Genomic DNA, 18,449 nt, shown 5'->3' with positions numbered 1-18,449 from the left:
CGATAGAGGTCAACTTGATACGTCGTTTTGACGATTTCTAAATTGTTACTTTGAAAATACTGATGCGGGTTACTCTGATTTTCCTGACCAAGGGAAACAGGTTGCATTTTCCACTAAAGGGAAAACAGAATCTCCGCCATTGTTGTGTCCGTTGACCTCGTAAAATTCGAAACACATAAAGTATCGTAGAAACAAATTCTGCTGCAAGCAACTCATCATGGTCGAGACATCCAGTGCTTTGAAAGTTTGGATTTCTGTGTAAATATGGACGTGATTTTTCGAGCTTTTCTTTTTCTTCTTTATATGGTAAAACACTTGGTTGGATTGCACTGGGTTCTCCGTCTTCCAAGCAGCTCCCATATTGAAGTCCAGATACTGCAATGACGCATTGCAGTGTCCATGATGTATTGTTATTGCACATGGCCGCAATTATACCCTTTCTCTCCTCACCATCCGATCCAGGTGAACATCTTCGCAATTGGTTATCGAGAAGGTCCTTGTGCTGCTGTTATTGTTTTTTGAGTGACGCAAAATTGGGAAAAATTCAACGGCAGCTGTAAAAAAGTGCTCCCAGTAATTTTTCCCTCTTTTTTCTTATTCTTTCAACCCTTACATTTTTCATGAGCCATTTCGATCTCGCCAATCATCCTCCCAAAGACACCATTCGCCTGTTAGCATCGCTGCTTGCCAAGGTCACTGCAGCTAATGACCGTTTGCATACCGAAACCAATTCTACAGGCAGCCGTGCGCGTAGACTGTCGCATTCATCCCCGAACTACACATGTTTCCACGCACGGGCTGTGCCGAGCATCTCGATCCATGCCTACCTTTCTCGTATCCTCAAATATTGCCCATGTTCCAATGAATGCTTTTTGGCTCTATTAGTCTATCTAGATCGCATGTCCCAATCTTCACGGTTCCGCATTGATTCCTATAATATTCATCGTTTGATTATTATTGGCGTGATGGTCGCCAGTAAATTGTTTTCGGATGTTTTCTATACCAACACACGTTATGCAAAGGTAAGCTCTTTTTTCTTTTTTTCTTTGACGGAAGCGATACAAGGATACCGGGGGTTATCGGCAATCAGAAGGAAGAGCTCATAACGTTATTTTTTTTTATTCTAGGTGGGAGGCTTACCTGTCTCAGAATTGAACACACTGGAAGTGGAGTTTTTAGAACTCAACAACTACACATTGTTTGTCACTGTGGAAGAACTTCAATACTATGGCGATCAACTTTTGATGCACTGGATGCGTGAAAACCATACTGGCGAAGAACAACATGGCGAAAATGATGTGGTGTCATCTATGCGAGTCGATCGAGCAGCTCGTCACTTATCCATTGATCTCGGGCATGAGAAAGCAACAGCCGCTGGTTCCAAAGATCACCATCGCAAATCCGACGAAATCGACGGTGACCGGCAACTGAAACGTCCAAGCACCCAGACTATTCTCCAAGACAACCCCCACCTACCAACTCCTCCCGGTCTATCACCCAAACAGTCATTCATGGTCCCTTCCTCCTCATCTGCTCCTAAAGCACGGTCAGTCTCAACAGCAATCGCCAACGGCTGGCCATAAGCTCCGTTCCCCATAATTCCCTTTTTTCCTTCGTCAACCGGTCAGAAAATCATACACCACCGTTTTCTTTCTTTCTTCTTTTTTTTTTCTTTTTAATCCTTCTTATCCATATTCCCGCCGAAAATGACAAGTTGGTAACGAACAAAAAACGTAGCAGCAGTGATAGACAGCTTGTTGGTAAATTCTTTTTTATTTGGCTGCTGATGGACTGTTGTGCAACGACAACTGCTGATCAACGACATATGGCGTGGATCTCTTTGATAGAGTACAGTTGCTGATTGCCCTTTCCTGTTATAGTTATGTTATTTGTACATAAGTTTTTGATTTTGGCTTTATTGTTACTTTATACATATTTTATCCTCACACCTTTCTCTATTGCGATTGTCGTTATCAAGTACTTGCTTTGGTAGCTGGATACATTCATGGAGGTATTGAATATCGCATGTTTTTCTGCCCTTCAGAAAAACAAGGATCGATATTTAATATCGTAGACATACAACGTGCGATAAACCCAAGGCACATTAACAAACCAAATAGAAGCGGATTGTGAAACTTCCGCTGCTCTCCACCATTTTTTGTTTGGAGGGCTTTTGCCGAATCCCGTCTGGAACCGAAAAAATAAAAAAAAAAAGCAATCTTGGCATCGAGATCTTTGGATCTAGTCTTTTTCCGATTCCCTTATGCAACGATATATCCGTTCGATCGTAGCGAAAAGACACAATCGCTTTTGGCGATTGCAGAGATCGTCGCTCCATTCCATCGCTGCACCCATGTCACGGCCGATCCCTGATTTCGATGTTATTGTCATTGGAGGAGGTCATGCTGGCACAGAAGCATGCACAGCAGCAGCCCGCTCAGGAGCTCGGACATTGCTAATCACTCAAAGCAAAGACACTATTGGTATGGCATTGAAAGTGTCAGCAACAATGAGTCAAACCCAACTGACTTTTTGATATTTGACATTATCACAGGCGAAATGTCTTGCAATCCTTCGTTCGGTGGGGTCGGTAAAGGTGTACTCGTCAAAGAAATTGACGCTCTCGACGGTGTATGCGGCCGGATATCCGGTAAGCATCTCTATCAAACTATTATTATATTGCAGCAAAGCATCACAAGTAACCAATTTGCTTCGTTTGAATACAGACCTTGCTGGTATTCAATTTAAAGTTCTCAATCGCTCCAAAGGACCTGCAGTTTATGTAAGTGTGATATAATGGACAGGCAATCATCATCAAGTACTGATACATATTTCAATTAGGGACCGAGAGCGCAGATTGATCGCAAACTCTACAAGAAACATCTTCAAGAATACCTCAATGGATATCCGAATTTAACGATCCGATCGGGCAGCGTAGCGGATTTGGTCATGGATCAAGGAACGGATCAACATGAATACGAAAAGGTGAAAAGCAAAGGAGCGCAAACAATGATTCACGGTGTGAGGCTAGGTACGTGAACGGTTATTATGGCGATCATGCATGAAAAGTTCTAAAAAAGAATGCCAATGACAAAATTAGACAATGGACAGATCATTTCGGCGCCCAATGTTGTTATCACTACCGGCACCTTTTTGGGTGGCGAAATTCATTTGGGGTTGAAAGCCTGGCCTGCTGGCCGTCTGGGTGAACAGCCCTCCATCGGTTTATCAAAATCACTTCGAAGTGCAGGGTTCAAGCTTGCGCGATTAAAAACAGGTATTGTATCATTTTGAACCAACGAAAAGCATGGGCTTTGTTGTTCTTACCGAGATTCTACTATACAGGCACTCCACCGCGATTAGACGGAAGAACAATCAATTACGAAGGATTAGCTATTCAAGAAGGCGATCAACCTCCTATGCCGTTTTCGTATCTGCATAAAACAGTGCCTTATGCTGTAAGTGCGAGCTTCCAGTGCTTCTAAGCTTGACTCTCGTGTAACCGCCAATGATAGGATCAACAAATTCTCTGTCATCAAACAAGGACCAATCCTGCTGTTCATCAGTATATTGAGCAACATTTCGATCAGAGTATTCATATTCGTGAAACAGTCAAAGGGCCACGTTATTGCCCTTCGCTCGAAAGCAAGATTAAGCGCTTTCGCGATAAGACCGGTCATACCATTTGGTTAGAACCTGAAGGATTTGACACCCATCTTGTCTATCCAAACGGAATTTCCAACACAATGCCAGAAGACATTCAGCGTAATTTTTTGCGCATGATACCCGGTTTAGAAAATGTCGATATGGTGAAACCAGGTAAAGGATGCATAGACGACCCGAGTTCAAGCGTATCGTGTTTCTCAACAGAGGGATATTTGGTTGTTTAGCATACGGTGTGGAGTATGACCACGTTGACCCTCGAGAATTAAGATCTACGCTTGAAACCAAACGTATTAGTGGCCTGTTTTTGGCAGGTCAAATCAACGGTACCACTGGTTATGAGGAGGCAGCAGCCCAGGGAATCATTGCCGGAATCAATGCTGGTCTAAGCGCTCTTGGTCGTCCGCCATTTATCCTTGACCGATCTGATGCCTATATTGGCGTTTTGATTGATGATCTTATCACCAAAGGGGTTGAGGAGCCCTATCGCGTGTTCACTTCCCGCTCCGAATACCGACTTCTTCTTCGTGCAGACAATGCCGATATGCGCTTGACCCTGAAAGGCTACGAAGCTGGCGTAGTAAAGGATGAACGATGGGCTCATTTTGATCGTACTTATGTAGCCCTACGGACTGTTATGGAGGATCTGGAAGGACTCAAGATGTCTGTCAAGAAATGGAGTAAACACGGTATTGTGTCTGGCTCAGGGTCGGAAATCACCAATGATAATGGTGTACTGAGAAGGTAAAAAGACATATTCTTTTCGTGATTGGAATTGCTTTATGCTGAACGTGGTTATTAACGCGGCTTGCTAGTGCCATGGATCTTTTAACTTGGCCCAATGTAAGCTTGGATCAGTTCCGAGAGCTTGTTCCTGCGCTGGATCATTTGGACGAGTCTCTTAAAGAACGCATCATGATTGAAGGACGATATAAGCCTTTCTTGAAACGACAAGCTCTGGAAGTGGCAGCATTAAAAAGGGATGAAAATCTCAGACTGGATATCAATCTTGATTATGCCAAGTTCGTATCTTTTTTTTTTCTCTAAATGCTATCAAATCAGGAATGCTAAATCATCATTTGTTCTAATAGCATGGATCAGTTATCGAACGAAGTCCGACAAAAATTAGCCGTTGTTCGCCCTGAGACGCTTGGTGCTGCTAAACGTGTTGAGGGAATGACACCAGCAGCCATGGTGGTTCTCATGAAGCACGTTCGTCGCAATAATAGACAACTTGAAGAAAGCTCCAGCAGACTGAAGTCCGCCAGTGGGATGGCATAATCAGAGGAACAAAAAGTCAGGCAGGTACTTCTTGACAGGCATTCCTTCTTTTTTTTTGAAGAATCCTACAAAGACCTACCTACCCATAAATTTGTTATTGTATTATTTTTTATTTGTTTGTATCAGTTTATAGTCGTTCGCATATCACTCATTTTGGAAAAGCGCAACCATAAACCACTTACTTTGAAGTGTCAATACGTCATGGGCGCATTCGTAGTTACAAACTTTCGCGAGATGCGTAAGGATCATCGCAACTGTCGATAACGTGAGTTTGTTTTACAAAACACTTCCAGCAGTTTCCAGTCCAGTTTCACTGAGATTATTTTTTATGGTTTTATTAGCCACACCCATATCCGGCATTATAACCTTGTTGTCACAACTACCCGTCCATGGATTCACATCATCAATAGCCATTATCTGACACATCGACCTGAAGCAATCCAACTGAAAGCACGCCATCTGCATAGTTATATAATCGGATAAGCTAAAGGATAAGACTGCGTGCAAAGCGTTCTTTTATTTTATACTGTGTAATGCACACGCTTTTCTGGCGGAACTCTGCATGCTCAATCTTCCTCTTATGGATGGTAATGGGTCTCACTGTATGTTCAACAGCTGGATTCGTTTCCTCATTCATTTCTCTTGCCCTTCTCGATTTTGCAAAGGTACTTTAATGCGTCCTATACTAGTTCCTTGATGACTCTTGATTACCAAGTATCTACCCCTAATCTTCTTCCACAACTTTCGGACAGACACGTTGTGTTATGATACCTCCGGATGAGAAGCAGTATGATTAATTAATTATCCGATCGAATTCAAAAGATCTTGGGTTCGAATCTTATCGATAATGAATCATGTATGTCTCTCCGAGCTTTTTTTAATTAAAGGAGAATAATTCCACTGTTTCAGATGATAAAATAGGCATCCATTTGTTTATTACTCAAAACTCGATTGTAAATCTCCATACCTTCTCTTTGTTTCTTTTTGTTTGTTGTTTGTTTGTTTGTTTTTAGAGACATGTTGTTATCTCTATCCATCTTGATCGGCGCGTGTTCCCTGGCAGCAGCCCAGCAACCACAACAAAAAGTCGACGAACCTATCGTGTGCGACTGTGGGTTTCAAGATGAAAGCAATCACGTATGGGCCAACGTGTGGCATGCCGATTATTCCAATTACGCTACACGCAGTATGCGTCTCGACAGAAACTATATGGTGATGGATTACACCCTTCGCGGAGCCACCGAAAACGATTATGCACGAGCGTTTAAACACAATAATGTACGCGTGAACAATGGAACGATCCAGCTAACGGTCAAAAATGAAGGTGGCAAACACTCTTCTGGATCATTTGCCACTCGAAGGTAAGCCAAGCCACGTCATTGCCATCCCAAAAATACCTTCCCAGCTGACATTTATTTGCAGAGATGACTTTTTATATGGAACGTATCGCGCTTACATGAAAACCTCCAACATATCGGGAACGGTGGCAGCTTTCTTCTTTTACCGAAATAGAACCGCTGAAATCGATATTGAAACCCTTAGCCGGCTACAGAATCCATGGAAGACCTATCTAGCTGTCCAGCCTCAACTTTATAACAAGGATGGCTCCGCTGCTCCAGAAACCAGTGACAAGCATATTCTCGCATTCAATCCGACGACGGTGAGTACAAAGGACAAGCAATTTACGTGATAGCCTAGTCATCTGAGATTGATCCATCAAATTTTTTTTTTTTTTTTTTTTTTTTTTTTTTTTTTTTTGGCTCTGCAGGATTTCCATGAATACCGCTTCGACTGGTTGCCAGGTTCTGTCACCTTTTATGTGGACGGCCATGTTCTCAATACCATGACCACTAATGTCCCCGATTCAGCTGGTCGCATCATTGTCAGTCATTGGACCGATGGCAATCCGAACTTCAGTGGCGGACCACCAAGTGAAGATGCTCAGCTAACCATTGCCAACATGACAATGTTTTTCAACTCTTCACGAGCCACCAATATTCTTTCCTGTGAAAAAGCCCAGAATGCATGCAAAGTATCAGGCAAGTGCGGAACACGATATAGTTGCAACGCTGTTGTTCTGAAACTCATCCTATACTCATTTGTTTTTAGATATTGTGCAAAAAAAGATGATCCCTGGTTCAGACTTCTCTTCCAAGCATCACCATTCCGATGCACCGCGCATATCAGTACCTTTCATGACTATCCTCTTATTACTTCTTGTCGCGTGCATCTAAATCCAAGAGGATCCGAACTTTCAACTTATACCGGCCTCCCGAATTTTGAATCCTCTCGTTAAAATGAATTGAGACAGAATGTCGCGCAAGTCGCCCAAGGGATATATATTTTCCATTCATGCCTGTATAACAACAATTGTCGAACGACTATAGAAATGTAATAATATGTGTAATATATAAATATAACGAATTGCAAACACTTTATATAACGATATATTAACCATGTGTTGAATGGCTTCACAGCGCAGTCATTTTGCAGAAATAGAATGATCATACAACTACCATGGCAAAGATAAGTCATGCTTTTTTATTACAATGTTCAGTCGTTAGAATGCGAGACATATTTTTGGCGGAGTGAGTGACCAGTCGCAGAAAGCGGCAGTGCATGAGATCGAATTTTTTTTGAAAAATGATTCGGATCACTCATCAGACAGTGCCTTTTCCGGTTTTCCTTTTATTTTTTTCTTCTAATTCACATCAACGGAATTTTTATACTGCTTATTTGTTTACCCTTCGTTTGTATGAAATATTCATCAATATGACGACTTCCATATCGAACGATAAATATCCATACGAGAACGATCTCATGGATCACGAATCCTTGAACGAAACAATCAAGGACGATGGCACACAAACATCGGGCATCCCTCGACAATCATGGGCCGAATTTCTCATGGGAAACATTTACGCTAAGGACGATCCTTACGATTTTTCGCGAGCCCGGAAAGCCATGATCATTATGACCGTTTCCTTGTGCGGTATCAGTGGTCCCCTCAGTAGCATGATCTATATGCCCGGTTTATTGTCGGTTGCAGCAGACCTCCACACATCCTTGGCAGCAGTCAATGGCACCGTATCAGCATTCGTCGTATTTATGGGCATCGCAGTATGTGCACCCCCGAATGACAAGACAAGATGAATCACTAATTTCGATTTCTTAAAGCCATTATTCTGGGCGAGCCTTAGCGATCACTACGGTCGAAAAAGAATGTATCTTATTAGTATCGTGTTGAATATTGTAGCCTCGGTCATATGCGCGAATTCGCGCAATATTGCCATGTTGATTGTTTTCCGCGCTGTGCAGGCGTGCGGATCCAGTGCTGGTCAATCGTTAGGTGGGTTATTTCGACAATAACCATAATTCAAAAATCATCAATGCAGGTCCGGCTAAGCGGAGGAAATCTCCTCAATTATTTCCTTTTTTAGGTGCCGGGGTGATCGCAGATACGATTCATGTCGCCGATCGAGGCAAAGCCTATGGTTTCTTTTACATCGGCCCTCTCATTGGCCCCGTCATCGGTAGGGTTATAATTATTGATTATGTCGTTTCATATTCGTTGCTAACGTTTCGGCATCGTTATATGATATAGGTCCCACCATCGGAGGTGGGTGATTAGTTCGATAGTGTTGTATCATTGACGTTTACAAGGTCACTCATCCATTCCTAATAGGTGCTTTGTGTCAGTATCTTGGATGGCGATCTACCTTTTATTTTCTAGCCATCCTTGGTAAGTATGAAAAATGGGAAAATCGGGGCTTTTTTATTTCTGGGAAATTTCTGACCAAGGCTTTTTACCGAGTTAGGTGGGGTATTGTTGGTCATGGTGGCGTTTCTTTTACCCGAAACCCTACGCATCAAAGATTCCACAAGCAGTCAACAACCCCATGTGCGAACCTCAACTTTACACATGTTACGGCGTGCATTCGGTCCTATGGCCAGTATGTGCAAGGATCCAACGGTCATTGTAATTACCTGCTACAATTCAGTTATTTTCGCCTGCTTGTATTTCTTGGTGAGTCCTCGTTACTCCTAATGATTCATCTTTCTTTTTTTTTCCATTTTTCTTTCCATTGCATAGCTACAGTAATGATTGACGCAAAATTTTAGAACCCGACCATCACCGATACTTTCCAGTCACTCTATGGCTACGACGAGTCTCAAGTGGGATTGTGCTATCTTGCCTTTGGCATAGGCTTGATGGTTGGATCCGTCGTAAGTGGACAACATGCTGACTATGTGGTTCGTCGACTGCGGGAAAAGACAAAAGACTGTGTCCAGCCGGAGATGCGACTGCGTGCATCCACGCCTTCGTTTATTCTGATTCCTGCAGGTTACCTGATTTATGGCTGGACCACCGAAAAGGGTATTGGTGTATATGCACCGTTGATCGGTTTATTTGTCTACGCTCTCGGGCAGATGTGGGCCTTCACTCCTACCTCGGTCTACCTGGTGGATTCGAAACCAGGTAAATCTGATTGTTTTCTTACGTCTTCTAAAAAAAACCCAAGTAAAAAGGATAGTTATTCACAGGGAAAATCGCTTTCTGTGTTTAGGTCGTTCTGCTTCGGCAGTTGCTATCAACAACTGCGTTCGTTCAGTTGCTGCAGCCATTGCTACACTTTTTTCTTCCCAAGCACTTCACGCTGCTGGACCAGGCATCCTTTATACTATCATTGCCGCTATCAATGTCGCCAATATCGCGCTAATTGTCCTTGTGATGGTCTTTGGTCAACGATGGCGCACACGCTATGAACACAAATCACATACTGCGGGTCCCAACATGGAAGATGAAAAGTTGAACAGCAGCACTAAGCATCATTCCGCGACATTGGATCGTGTAGATACCCATCAAAGTCTCGTTTGAGAGAATAAGGATCCATTCTTCTATGTATATTCCTGTCCACTTTTGGTTTTTTTTTCTCGTTTTAATATTACTGCATTGTACTTTTTGTTCACTTGTATAGAAGATTTACATTCAATAAATTTTATCAGTGTTATTACTACTCTTTTTTTTTTCTTTTAACAAAAGGTGACAACGTATTTCTGGGTCGTGCATTGGTACGTCGACTTTTGATCATCGTAAGCGAAACTGTAAGCATCGGGACAAGTATCCTTGACAGTGTTGGAGCGATGGTCAGGCTTACAGATCTCAGGATGATCATACTGGCCGGTACAGCAATGCTCAGCCGCTCCAGTCTTGGAGCAGGAGCTTTGGCAAGAAACGACGTTGCCGGTAGCATCCTTGATAGCGTATTCGGGTGGACAGTCAGGCATTTTGTTGCAAGCAGGAGCACCACATGTATAACCTTTGGTGTGACTAGGATCTATTGGCTCGATCTTCATAGGCAAATTATATCCATCCACGAAGCTGATATCGTAAAAGTCCTTGCCGTAAGCACCCTTGAAGAAAAATTCAGCCAGTGAAGCAGGATTGTCCGCACCGGGTGGGTTAGTGCATTTCGCTGATTTGGCACCCGAACATTGATAGCGACCCCAGATGCGACCTCCCCACGTATCCTGCTTACTGATCGTCTGGCTTGCGTGAGGCGTAAGATCGAACGATTGTTCCGGTTTACTGGCACCGTTGGTGAGCACTCCCACCGTCAATGTCTTGCCACACTTATTGAGGATCTCGACTTGCTTATTATTGGCGGCGACAAGGCTGCAGAAGAAGCCCAAAGCGATGAACAACACAGCAAGCATATGCATTACTTTCCTTTCTCGAGTGAAGATTAATAATAATAAAGTTTTTCAAGTGAGAAAAAGTGGTTTCTTTACATGGGATCTGGGATGGCTACCTTTATGTATTGCTGGAATTCGGTAAGGGTCATGGGGACAGAAGATTATTATACAAGGCCATGTCGATCCAGTCGCCAATGAGGTACGAAATTTAGACATCGAATTGACACTCAGACCCATTCAGCCCCAAGAAATCACAGCCATCTCACAACGAATACCCCTTCACCCAACGTCTACTTTCACATAATATGGCATGGATTTATGTAGTGTTTTTCGCTGTTGAAGAACCTTGTCAAACCTCACTATGAAAGAGACCGGTTTATGACTTTGGAGGCTGGCACTTAACCAGAATTGTTTGATTTTTGAGAGTTACAGGATTACTATGAAATGAATCGTGGTGATGGCAACTGTTTCAATACAGATATGCTATAGTATGCATGGCTTTCTCTATCGGTCAACCATGGTCTTTGCGCCCTGTTATTTTGAGTTTTGATTATTTTCAAATCAGGATACTGGAGACCAAACAGCGATATGATTGGACGGCGTGCAGTCGGTGGCTGAAACGCGGCAACGGAGAGGGGACGCTCCCAACCGATGCCCAACGCCTTCTTTTCGTTTCACCTTTCATACCGACTCGTGGATATGAAGATTTATACCATTGCCCTCCTTTCGCTGGTGTCAAGCGTACTGGCTTTTGAGAAGACGGTGCCATGTATGATGTGGTCACCGAGAAAGTAATTCATTATACTCCTTGCTGTCTTTCCATGCCGAGGTTTTCTGACCTTAATTTCTGTGTTATTCAAATTAGTTACTTGGAACCAAAGCCTGTCAATCAATTGGTCATTGCTGCTGACGATGCTCCGCATACTTTTGCTTCTCAGTTTGGGCCTAATATTTGCGATGCAAAGATCGTGACCCTCATTGACCAGCCCAAGGTGAGTGGGACTTTTTCACGTTTTGTAGTTCAACGCAAACACACACTAAATAACTTTGTTACATAGATTCACAATGACGATTTCACAAGCTCACAAACTGCCGAAGCTTTTGCCGTGGTCAAGGTTAGTGGTCTAAAAAGTTTGAAAAAAAAAAATATAGTCTCGTTTCAAACTAAAACCATGTATTTTTGCTCTTAGGAACACTATGAAAAAGCTGGTACAAAGGCGCACATTAGCTATATCAACGATGAAATGGATATAAAGGATATGAACGCCATCATGGTTATGAAGTGCGACAGTGTGTCCATGCACATGGAAGCAAAGGGTAACGTGCATAAACTGTGGAAGCGAATGAATCATGCATTTACCGAGGGACCTTAGAGCTGGAACAATTGATCGGGAACGAAGATGATTTTTATATGCCAAAGGGAAGAAGCCTCTATACTACCTTTGTGTTGCCTCCAGCAAAGGATGTCGAAACATTGAAAGAAAATGGTATATATTCCCTGGAAATGCATGCTTGGTTTCGAACGTGAACTAACCCGGCATTTTGAACGTGTTCATAGCCAAGTATATTGAACAATACATGAACTTGCTTGAAACTCTCGTTGGTGATAACTATGTTGTTCTTTACACTTCGAGCAAGGGTCGCAAGGTAGGGTCATTGCGTGTAAAGGCAAGTTGCAGCCAATAAACTAAATGTGTAATTTTAGACTACGGCTCCTTTGAACAAGCGAGCATTGACTGGTCGAGCCCCTCGTGCAGAACAAGCTAATTTGCCCATTTTTGCCAAATACCAATTGTTTACTCCTGGTATCTTTATGGGCATTGGTGTCAGCTTTCTGTTGCTGGTCATCCTCGTTATTGGTATTACCTGGTTGGGCGGTATTCAGACCCCTATTCGCTTCGAAGGCAAGCCGAAAAAGCAGTAGATGTTGTATCTTATTGTATGATCACCATTGAAATATAATCGTGAATGCGATGTTTTTACCCTGGACACGTTCCGCGCTTCAATTTTTTTCTTTTGCTTTTGATATTTCGTTCCCATTCTCTATCCCATAATGTTTCATTGCCGCAACATGATCAGGAGCACCTTACGAAAATCCCATTTTTTATCTCATCCCTTGTCAACAACAGGAATGAACCAGTTGCAGCAGGGAGCGCCCATTGTCAATTGATACTGTATAGCTACTGAAAGAACAGGAAACCATGCCGTTTATAGTAACAGTCCATTGAATGATGGGAGCTTGCTTATTTTCATGTCAAAGTCTACTGTTAGATATTTTTATAATTGAGAAATTACATGGGACGACAACGGATGATTTAGTTCGGTTTCTGCTCTATGAAGCGTGGAAGAGAGAGACCACCGCTGCCTACGCCGCCTTTAAGACTGATGTTTGAAAACTTGGCTACACTCACTACCGATGTGTCACAGCTGGTGACAGCAAGACCCACATAAATATCACGGGCTAGTGACGTTTTTATCTCGGCGAACGGTTCCCATTCACTATCTCGATTCGAAACAGACGCTGTGACACTGAACCCTTTCTGTACAAGACGTAGACGATAAGGAGGTGAAGCGCGCATCTTCTTGATCACCCTAGTAGCATTGAGGTTTGTTTCTCGTGTTTGGAGAAACAGACCATCCGCCGATGACATGCCAAGCATCACGTGAGGCGAGCCTAAAGCCAAATGTTCGCGCAGCATGATACCTGCTTTCGCACAAGCAGCAAAAGCGGAATGCGATTCCACAGTAGCTTCGATCGAACCATTACCAGACATTGACTGATAAACGTACCGAAACGCATCTCGGTCCTTGCTGATGTCCGTGCCCGAACCCCACAACGTAAACGTATTATCGGCATCAAAGGATACCGACCCGGGTAAACCTATCGAGCTGGCTTCACCGAGATCCATGGTCTGCCAATGTCCGGGAAGATTCGGATTGGGTGGAAAGCTAGGAAGCGGTTGCGGAGGGACCGCTAACTTGGCTTGTAGATAAGGTAACAGTTTCTTTGCAAATGTTTCATGTCCGGCATCCGTAAAATGACCCTATCGAAAAGACAAAAACCAAATACAATGAGGACATCAAACAGAATAAAAATACTGAGAATGGGAGTCAATGTGTGCTCACTGGATCAAGGAACATGGTAGCACCATAACGGATCCAACTGGTGGTATCAATAAAGTAGATATCTTGATGACTCTCACTGGACAGTTGATTCACTGCTCCCTGAGATGCCCGGAAAAGATCGCCCAGCGGTTCCGAAAGGACAAGGATCGGCGTATCCTTGGCTCGCGTATGTAGTCGACGTAAAAATCTGGTGAGACTCGCGGCATAGTCGTCCTCGTGACCGCGATCGTTTCGAGCCAAGAAAAGCACGATGCATGACGGTGGATAAGATGCCCCACCATGGAAGTATCGGGTTTCCATGCCAAAGGACGAACCATCATCCATTAAACGAGCGTTGGGATAAGCTATTTGGGAAAGTTCTACGCCAAGGAGATCACTGACAATCCAAGCGTAGCCCGTTAAAAAAGAATGGCTGGTTCCAGTTCCCAAAGTAAGATCGTGACCGATAAATTCAACGTTACGTCCCGACAGATGGCTTGGAGGAACGGTACAAGCTTCAGAAGACAGTGCAACAGCGTGAAACTGCAAAGCTGGGTCGTCGACAGTGGCGATAAGCATGAATTGGTGCGATTGGTTACTGTCGAAATGATCGCCCAGCATCAGTTCTGCCCAGCTTTGGTTTCCTTGACCCGACACTGGTGTCGCCTCCAGTTTCTTCAGCGGACCGTCGTCGACTTTTGCATACACGGATGTTGGCTGGCCGAGGATGACTCTTATAATGGTTGTTCCAGTGACTTCGGCTTTTACATAAGCGCCGGGCCATGTGCTTTGTAGATTCTGGGTAAATGTATTGACATGCCATCGACCAAAGAAGCGAAAGTTGGTATCGTTGAAGGTGACTAGTTTCTCCTCAGCCCGAGTGAGAACGACAAGCGAGTAGCAAATGACAAGGAACAAAGCATGGGCGATCCACATAGAAAAGCACAAAGTTCAAAGATGTGTTGCAATGGATTGAAACTCAGGAACATCATGTAGAAATACAGCTCAAGACAAATCTTTTTTTCTTTTTCCGAGTCATTCCTGCAATTGATGACCTTTATGAGTCACAGGATCAATGATATTCTTGGAGCTTCCAGAAATGGGTATTCTATTCTTTGCATATAGACTTCCCAAATAACCTTTAGTGCATTTTTACGTCAGCCGTTAGACCTTCACTGTTCTTCTTGGGACATATACAAGCCATTCCCAATGGCGTTGACATGCCCATTCCGCCTCGACGTTCCTACATCTCGGTTACCCTTTTTTTTTGTTTTTTTTTTGTTTGTTGTGATGCATATTTTTGCAGCTGATTTCTGAAATAGCTACCAAAGATGATTGCAATATTGTTTACAATAGATGGAATGCTTGCATTAGTGCAAACGTCATAAATCATGTCCCACTTATTTGTTTCGTCATTTATTTATGAGCGTTCCCCAAAACTGAATTTGTTTTCGATAACTTGAACGATATAGGAGTCGAATGATAAAGATACAAACGAAAAAAGTTATCGTATGACGCCCTAAATGATCGCTGATATGATATCCAAGTCGAAATTTTTAGCGTGGCACTGTCTCTTTAGGTGTGCTACTGCTAGCTGCAAATGCAGTCGCCCTGTTAATTCTTATGCCTTGAACAAAAAGCTGATCATTATGTGGATGCATATGCGTTCTGTATTTCAGTCGAAATTGGAGATGAGACCTTTGGTGTCTAATTCTTTCTGGATCAACTTGCAGAATATCTGAATTCCATTTCAGAATTGCACAGCATTCCGAGTGTGTGATATTGACCGAGCTTCGGTTGTGGGTTACTTCTTTTATATTATTTATCCATATCAACGTGCGGGATTAAGCATCAATTTAGATGCTGCCATAGAATATGTTTGAAAGATGCTAATACATTTACAAAAACGACATTGTTATGCGTCCCAATCTTCGTCATACGCATCACTCCAACCTCGTTCAAGCGAACCGATCATGTCGTTGTCGTCCATGATTGAATCGTCGAGACATTCAGTAGGCGCGGCATGAGTCAAATGGTAGTCTGCAGTGGTCGAATCTATCATCATAGCGTCATATTGTAGTTGGACATTGGCTGACCATTTCGTTGGCTCATCGTTGAGTATCGGCGTATGAACTAACGAACCGTCTGTGGCATGGATGGATGGTAACCACGGATTTTCCATTTTGGGAGTATGATAACTATGCTTTTTTCGCTTGAAGGGCCGCCGTCGACACTAACAATACATGAATATGGAACCACTCTATAACCTTTCAAGCCGACATTCTTACCTCTATCTTGCTTAATTTGCGTTTGATGGTTGAGGACTCCACTGTGTTACTGTTAGTAACGAACAATCGGATGGTGACCATGTAAACAACTTACGTTTGTTTGGACTTTGACATATCATTTTGCCTTCAATTGAAGCAAACCAAGAGTAGATTGGTTTCCACAAAAAAAAAAGAAATAAAAGCAAAATGTCAGCCGTTAGACTGCGGCAGCACAATCTGTATGCGATTTCAACGTCTCGGAGTTGCATTCTTTTTTTTCTGTCAATGATTAAACCTTCAATATCAACCGAGGCGGGTTTTTCTTGTCGTTCACTGTTCAATGGAGCTCCAGTGTTTCAAATAGCCAAGTTTTTCCTTGTGGTTGCTCTGCACAGCACTAAAGGTATAAAAAAACGTGCAATGATGATCCGGAGCACATATGGAATCTTACACTTTCCTTTTTTTTCAACTCGTCCGCCTTGCACTACACGGCCCGTGATTGAAAACGCCCACCCCATTTTTTTTTGTCCTTGCGCAAAAATGAGCGTTGGTAATTTTAGAATGATCATGTTTTAACCTTTTTTCTTTCGCTTCGGGTGGCCGATCTCTAATATGTGCATGATGAATAAATGACAAATAAAATGCAGGCGAACCACGTTTCTTTTTATCTTGTTGTATAGCAACATGAGATCAATACCTTGGCAACAAGGGAAAATCCCATTGCTAATCCAATTTGACAACATTTGCCTATCCGAGAACTGCAGCAGAACAATGTGTTTTGTTGCTTTTACATTCAGCGGATGAACTTTATCTCCTTTGATCTGTTTGCTCGGAGATCAGACTCGCCTTAGTAAGGAAATAGGCTAAGCTGGTTTTGGCTATCCATAATGCCATATCGTTTGTCCCTTTTGAACCATTTTCGTCGTCCAGTCAAACCATTCAATTCCGATGAACGCGGCAGCCTCATTCACTTTTTTAACTCGAGTAACGCGCAAAAAAAAAAGACGAAACACGACTGCTGCTGGTCGCCAACTAATCGGTATAGAGTTCTCCTTTGGTAACACTATGAGCCATTGGTTTCACTCGTATCGACGACTGTGGGATCAAGAGTGAGGGTACTACATCATTATTATGTCGATGAGCTTAAATTTGACCCTGACTAAGCATAAAAGATCGAGCACAATGTTAAGGGGATCCTAAATAGGAGACGCCCACCAAATTAGCAATGATCCGTGCCACCCAAGCCTGCTATGGCCTTCCCTAAAGAGCATTAGGCGTTCAGGGAGCCGATGAACTGGTACCGTATAAAATAAAGAGTGCGGAAGGTGGGGATCTTGTTTCTCTAGTTTTCTTCTCTCTTTGCTTCTGTAAATTCCTATTTCTCGGAATCCCTGTCCTTCCTTTTATCGCAAACCCATCACTCGTTTCAATCATCCAACCATGACCAATAACAACCAATGTGCAGGATGGCTTTCTAAACTCACATCGAACCCTACTGGTGGTTCTCGGTGGCAGTTACGCTACTGCATCCTTTCAAATACCGAATTCCAATGTTATGAAAACGAAGTAAGCAAGGATGAAGCAGATGGAAAAAGAAGCAGTTGAAAGCTGACATTTTCTTTTTTTAATTAGCATGCCGAGGCGCCTTTGTGTACCCTATATTTGCGGGATATTTGTGAAGTGCTTGTGGTTCCTACTTCTACCCGGTCATTTTATTTCCGTTTCGAGCCTTTATACCAACTTCAGGTGAACCAATCACAACAATGGGCGATACAATGCCACTCGGAGGTCGAGATGAGAGAGTGGGTGAGCGCTATCCGATTCCGTGTTCAACAGCTTCGAACGAGCAAAAACAGTTCCATGCCCTTGTTACATCGTCGCGGAAAACTGTTGGAACCTATTAGCACCCAGCCCATGGACCGAGCTCTTTCTTCCAGCGCATCAACAGCAGTTTCATCTTCTAGCTCGATCCTGCGATCGCCAATGGACGTAAACCAGCCCACGGGTTATAGTCTGGGCAAATCATCCGACAACGAGGACGACAGACTATGGTCACCTACCTTTTTGATGTACAAAGAACGCTTTCGATTATAATACGTAACATGTATGCGTGCTTCCCTTCAAAAGCGTCATCTTCTATTGTACAAACTGTTGTCCGTATCTGCACCATATCAGACATAATCTAATTAACTTATTTACCGATCCTATCATCGCCCTATTGTAATCTCACTTATTTCATCGAATATGATTTTAATTTTTCTCATCACTCGGTTTCAATTTATAACATTGTTCATTATTGAAAAGCAATGCTTCTGCTTAATCTGTTTTGTAAATACAACCTTGCAAAAAAAAAAAAAAAAAAAAAAAAAAAAAAATTGTAATTGTTATCATACTCCTCTTGGCATATTATTCGGTGAATTCGGGCAAACCATCAGT

The 18,449-nt window shown here is 42.9% G+C and overlaps 9 protein-coding genes across 9 annotated transcripts; 7 read left to right on the top strand and 2 right to left on the bottom strand.

Moving 5' to 3' along the window:
- Window positions 1–620: 620 nt before the first annotated feature.
- BYT42DRAFT_489545 (cyclin-domain-containing protein) lies at window positions 621–1,583 on the top strand (the record flags this gene model as incomplete). The annotated part of the gene is made up of 2 exons (XM_051563945.1): window positions 621–1,022; window positions 1,128–1,583. 2 exons carry the CDS (start codon window positions 621–623, stop codon window positions 1,581–1,583), a joined length of 858 nt encoding a protein of 285 aa, XP_051427225.1.
- Window positions 1,584–2,353: 770 nt separating this feature from the next.
- Window positions 2,354–4,944, top strand: BYT42DRAFT_489897 (glucose inhibited division protein A-domain-containing protein; the record flags this gene model as incomplete). Its single annotated transcript, XM_051563968.1, has 10 exons — window positions 2,354–2,483; window positions 2,555–2,650; window positions 2,727–2,782; window positions 2,842–3,031; window positions 3,101–3,277; window positions 3,346–3,458; window positions 3,516–3,819; window positions 3,891–4,407; window positions 4,479–4,685; window positions 4,755–4,944. The coding sequence occupies 10 exons, from the start codon at window positions 2,354–2,356 to the stop codon at window positions 4,942–4,944; spliced, it is 1,980 nt and encodes a 659-aa protein (XP_051427224.1).
- A 1,215-nt stretch (window positions 4,945–6,159) lies between these two features.
- BYT42DRAFT_591875 (concanavalin A-like lectin/glucanase domain-containing protein) lies at window positions 6,160–7,178 on the top strand (the record flags this gene model as incomplete). Its single annotated transcript, XM_051570574.1, has 4 exons — window positions 6,160–6,305; window positions 6,367–6,604; window positions 6,713–6,976; window positions 7,071–7,178. The coding sequence occupies 4 exons, from the start codon at window positions 6,160–6,162 to the stop codon at window positions 7,176–7,178; spliced, it is 756 nt and encodes a 251-aa protein (XP_051427223.1).
- A 538-nt stretch (window positions 7,179–7,716) lies between these two features.
- On the top strand, window positions 7,717–9,823 carry BYT42DRAFT_610527 (major facilitator superfamily domain-containing protein; the record flags this gene model as incomplete). The annotated part of the gene is made up of 8 exons (XM_051571402.1): window positions 7,717–8,064; window positions 8,122–8,293; window positions 8,385–8,477; window positions 8,549–8,563; window positions 8,630–8,686; window positions 8,763–8,923; window positions 9,067–9,424; window positions 9,513–9,823. The coding sequence occupies 8 exons, from the start codon at window positions 7,717–7,719 to the stop codon at window positions 9,821–9,823; spliced, it is 1,515 nt and encodes a 504-aa protein (XP_051427222.1).
- A 76-nt stretch (window positions 9,824–9,899) lies between these two features.
- Window positions 9,900–10,715, bottom strand: BYT42DRAFT_556315 (thaumatin). The gene has a single exon (XM_051566766.1). The coding sequence runs from the start codon at window positions 10,666–10,668 to the stop codon at window positions 9,979–9,981; it is 690 nt and encodes a 229-aa protein (XP_051427221.1). The 5' UTR covers window positions 10,669–10,715; the 3' UTR covers window positions 9,900–9,978.
- A 597-nt stretch (window positions 10,716–11,312) lies between these two features.
- On the top strand, window positions 11,313–12,642 carry BYT42DRAFT_556312 (uncharacterized protein). Its single transcript, XM_051566765.1, has 7 exons — window positions 11,313–11,432; window positions 11,507–11,633; window positions 11,700–11,756; window positions 11,832–11,958; window positions 12,015–12,128; window positions 12,200–12,288; window positions 12,347–12,642. The coding sequence occupies exons 1-7, from the start codon at window positions 11,341–11,343 to the stop codon at window positions 12,563–12,565; spliced, it is 825 nt and encodes a 274-aa protein (XP_051427220.1). The 5' UTR covers window positions 11,313–11,340; the 3' UTR covers window positions 12,566–12,642.
- BYT42DRAFT_556310 (uncharacterized protein) lies at window positions 12,643–14,781 on the bottom strand. The gene is made up of 2 exons (XM_051566764.1): window positions 13,768–14,781; window positions 12,643–13,685 (listed from the first exon to the last, which is right to left on the bottom strand). The coding sequence occupies exons 1-2, from the start codon at window positions 14,680–14,682 to the stop codon at window positions 12,957–12,959; spliced, it is 1,644 nt and encodes a 547-aa protein (XP_051427219.1). The 5' UTR covers window positions 14,683–14,781; the 3' UTR covers window positions 12,643–12,956.
- A 381-nt stretch (window positions 14,782–15,162) lies between these two features.
- BYT42DRAFT_188545 (uncharacterized protein) lies at window positions 15,163–15,575 on the top strand. Its single transcript, XM_051562454.1, has one exon. The coding sequence runs from the start codon at window positions 15,270–15,272 to the stop codon at window positions 15,486–15,488; it is 219 nt and encodes a 72-aa protein (XP_051427218.1). The 5' UTR covers window positions 15,163–15,269; the 3' UTR covers window positions 15,489–15,575.
- A 1,689-nt stretch (window positions 15,576–17,264) lies between these two features.
- On the top strand, window positions 17,265–18,197 carry BYT42DRAFT_188549 (uncharacterized protein). Its single transcript, XM_051562455.1, has 2 exons — window positions 17,265–17,579; window positions 17,646–18,197. The coding sequence occupies exons 1-2, from the start codon at window positions 17,454–17,456 to the stop codon at window positions 18,105–18,107; spliced, it is 588 nt and encodes a 195-aa protein (XP_051427217.1). The 5' UTR covers window positions 17,265–17,453; the 3' UTR covers window positions 18,108–18,197.
- Window positions 18,198–18,449: the final 252 nt, after the last annotated feature.

This window comes from Radiomyces spectabilis (assembly GCF_025331425.1).
Source record: "Radiomyces spectabilis strain NRRL 2753 chromosome Unknown BYT42scaffold_2, whole genome shotgun sequence".
Taxonomy (NCBI): Eukaryota; Fungi; Mucoromycota; class Mucoromycetes; order Mucorales; family Radiomycetaceae; genus Radiomyces; species Radiomyces spectabilis.
This window is presented reverse-complemented; position numbering and strand designations above follow the sequence as displayed.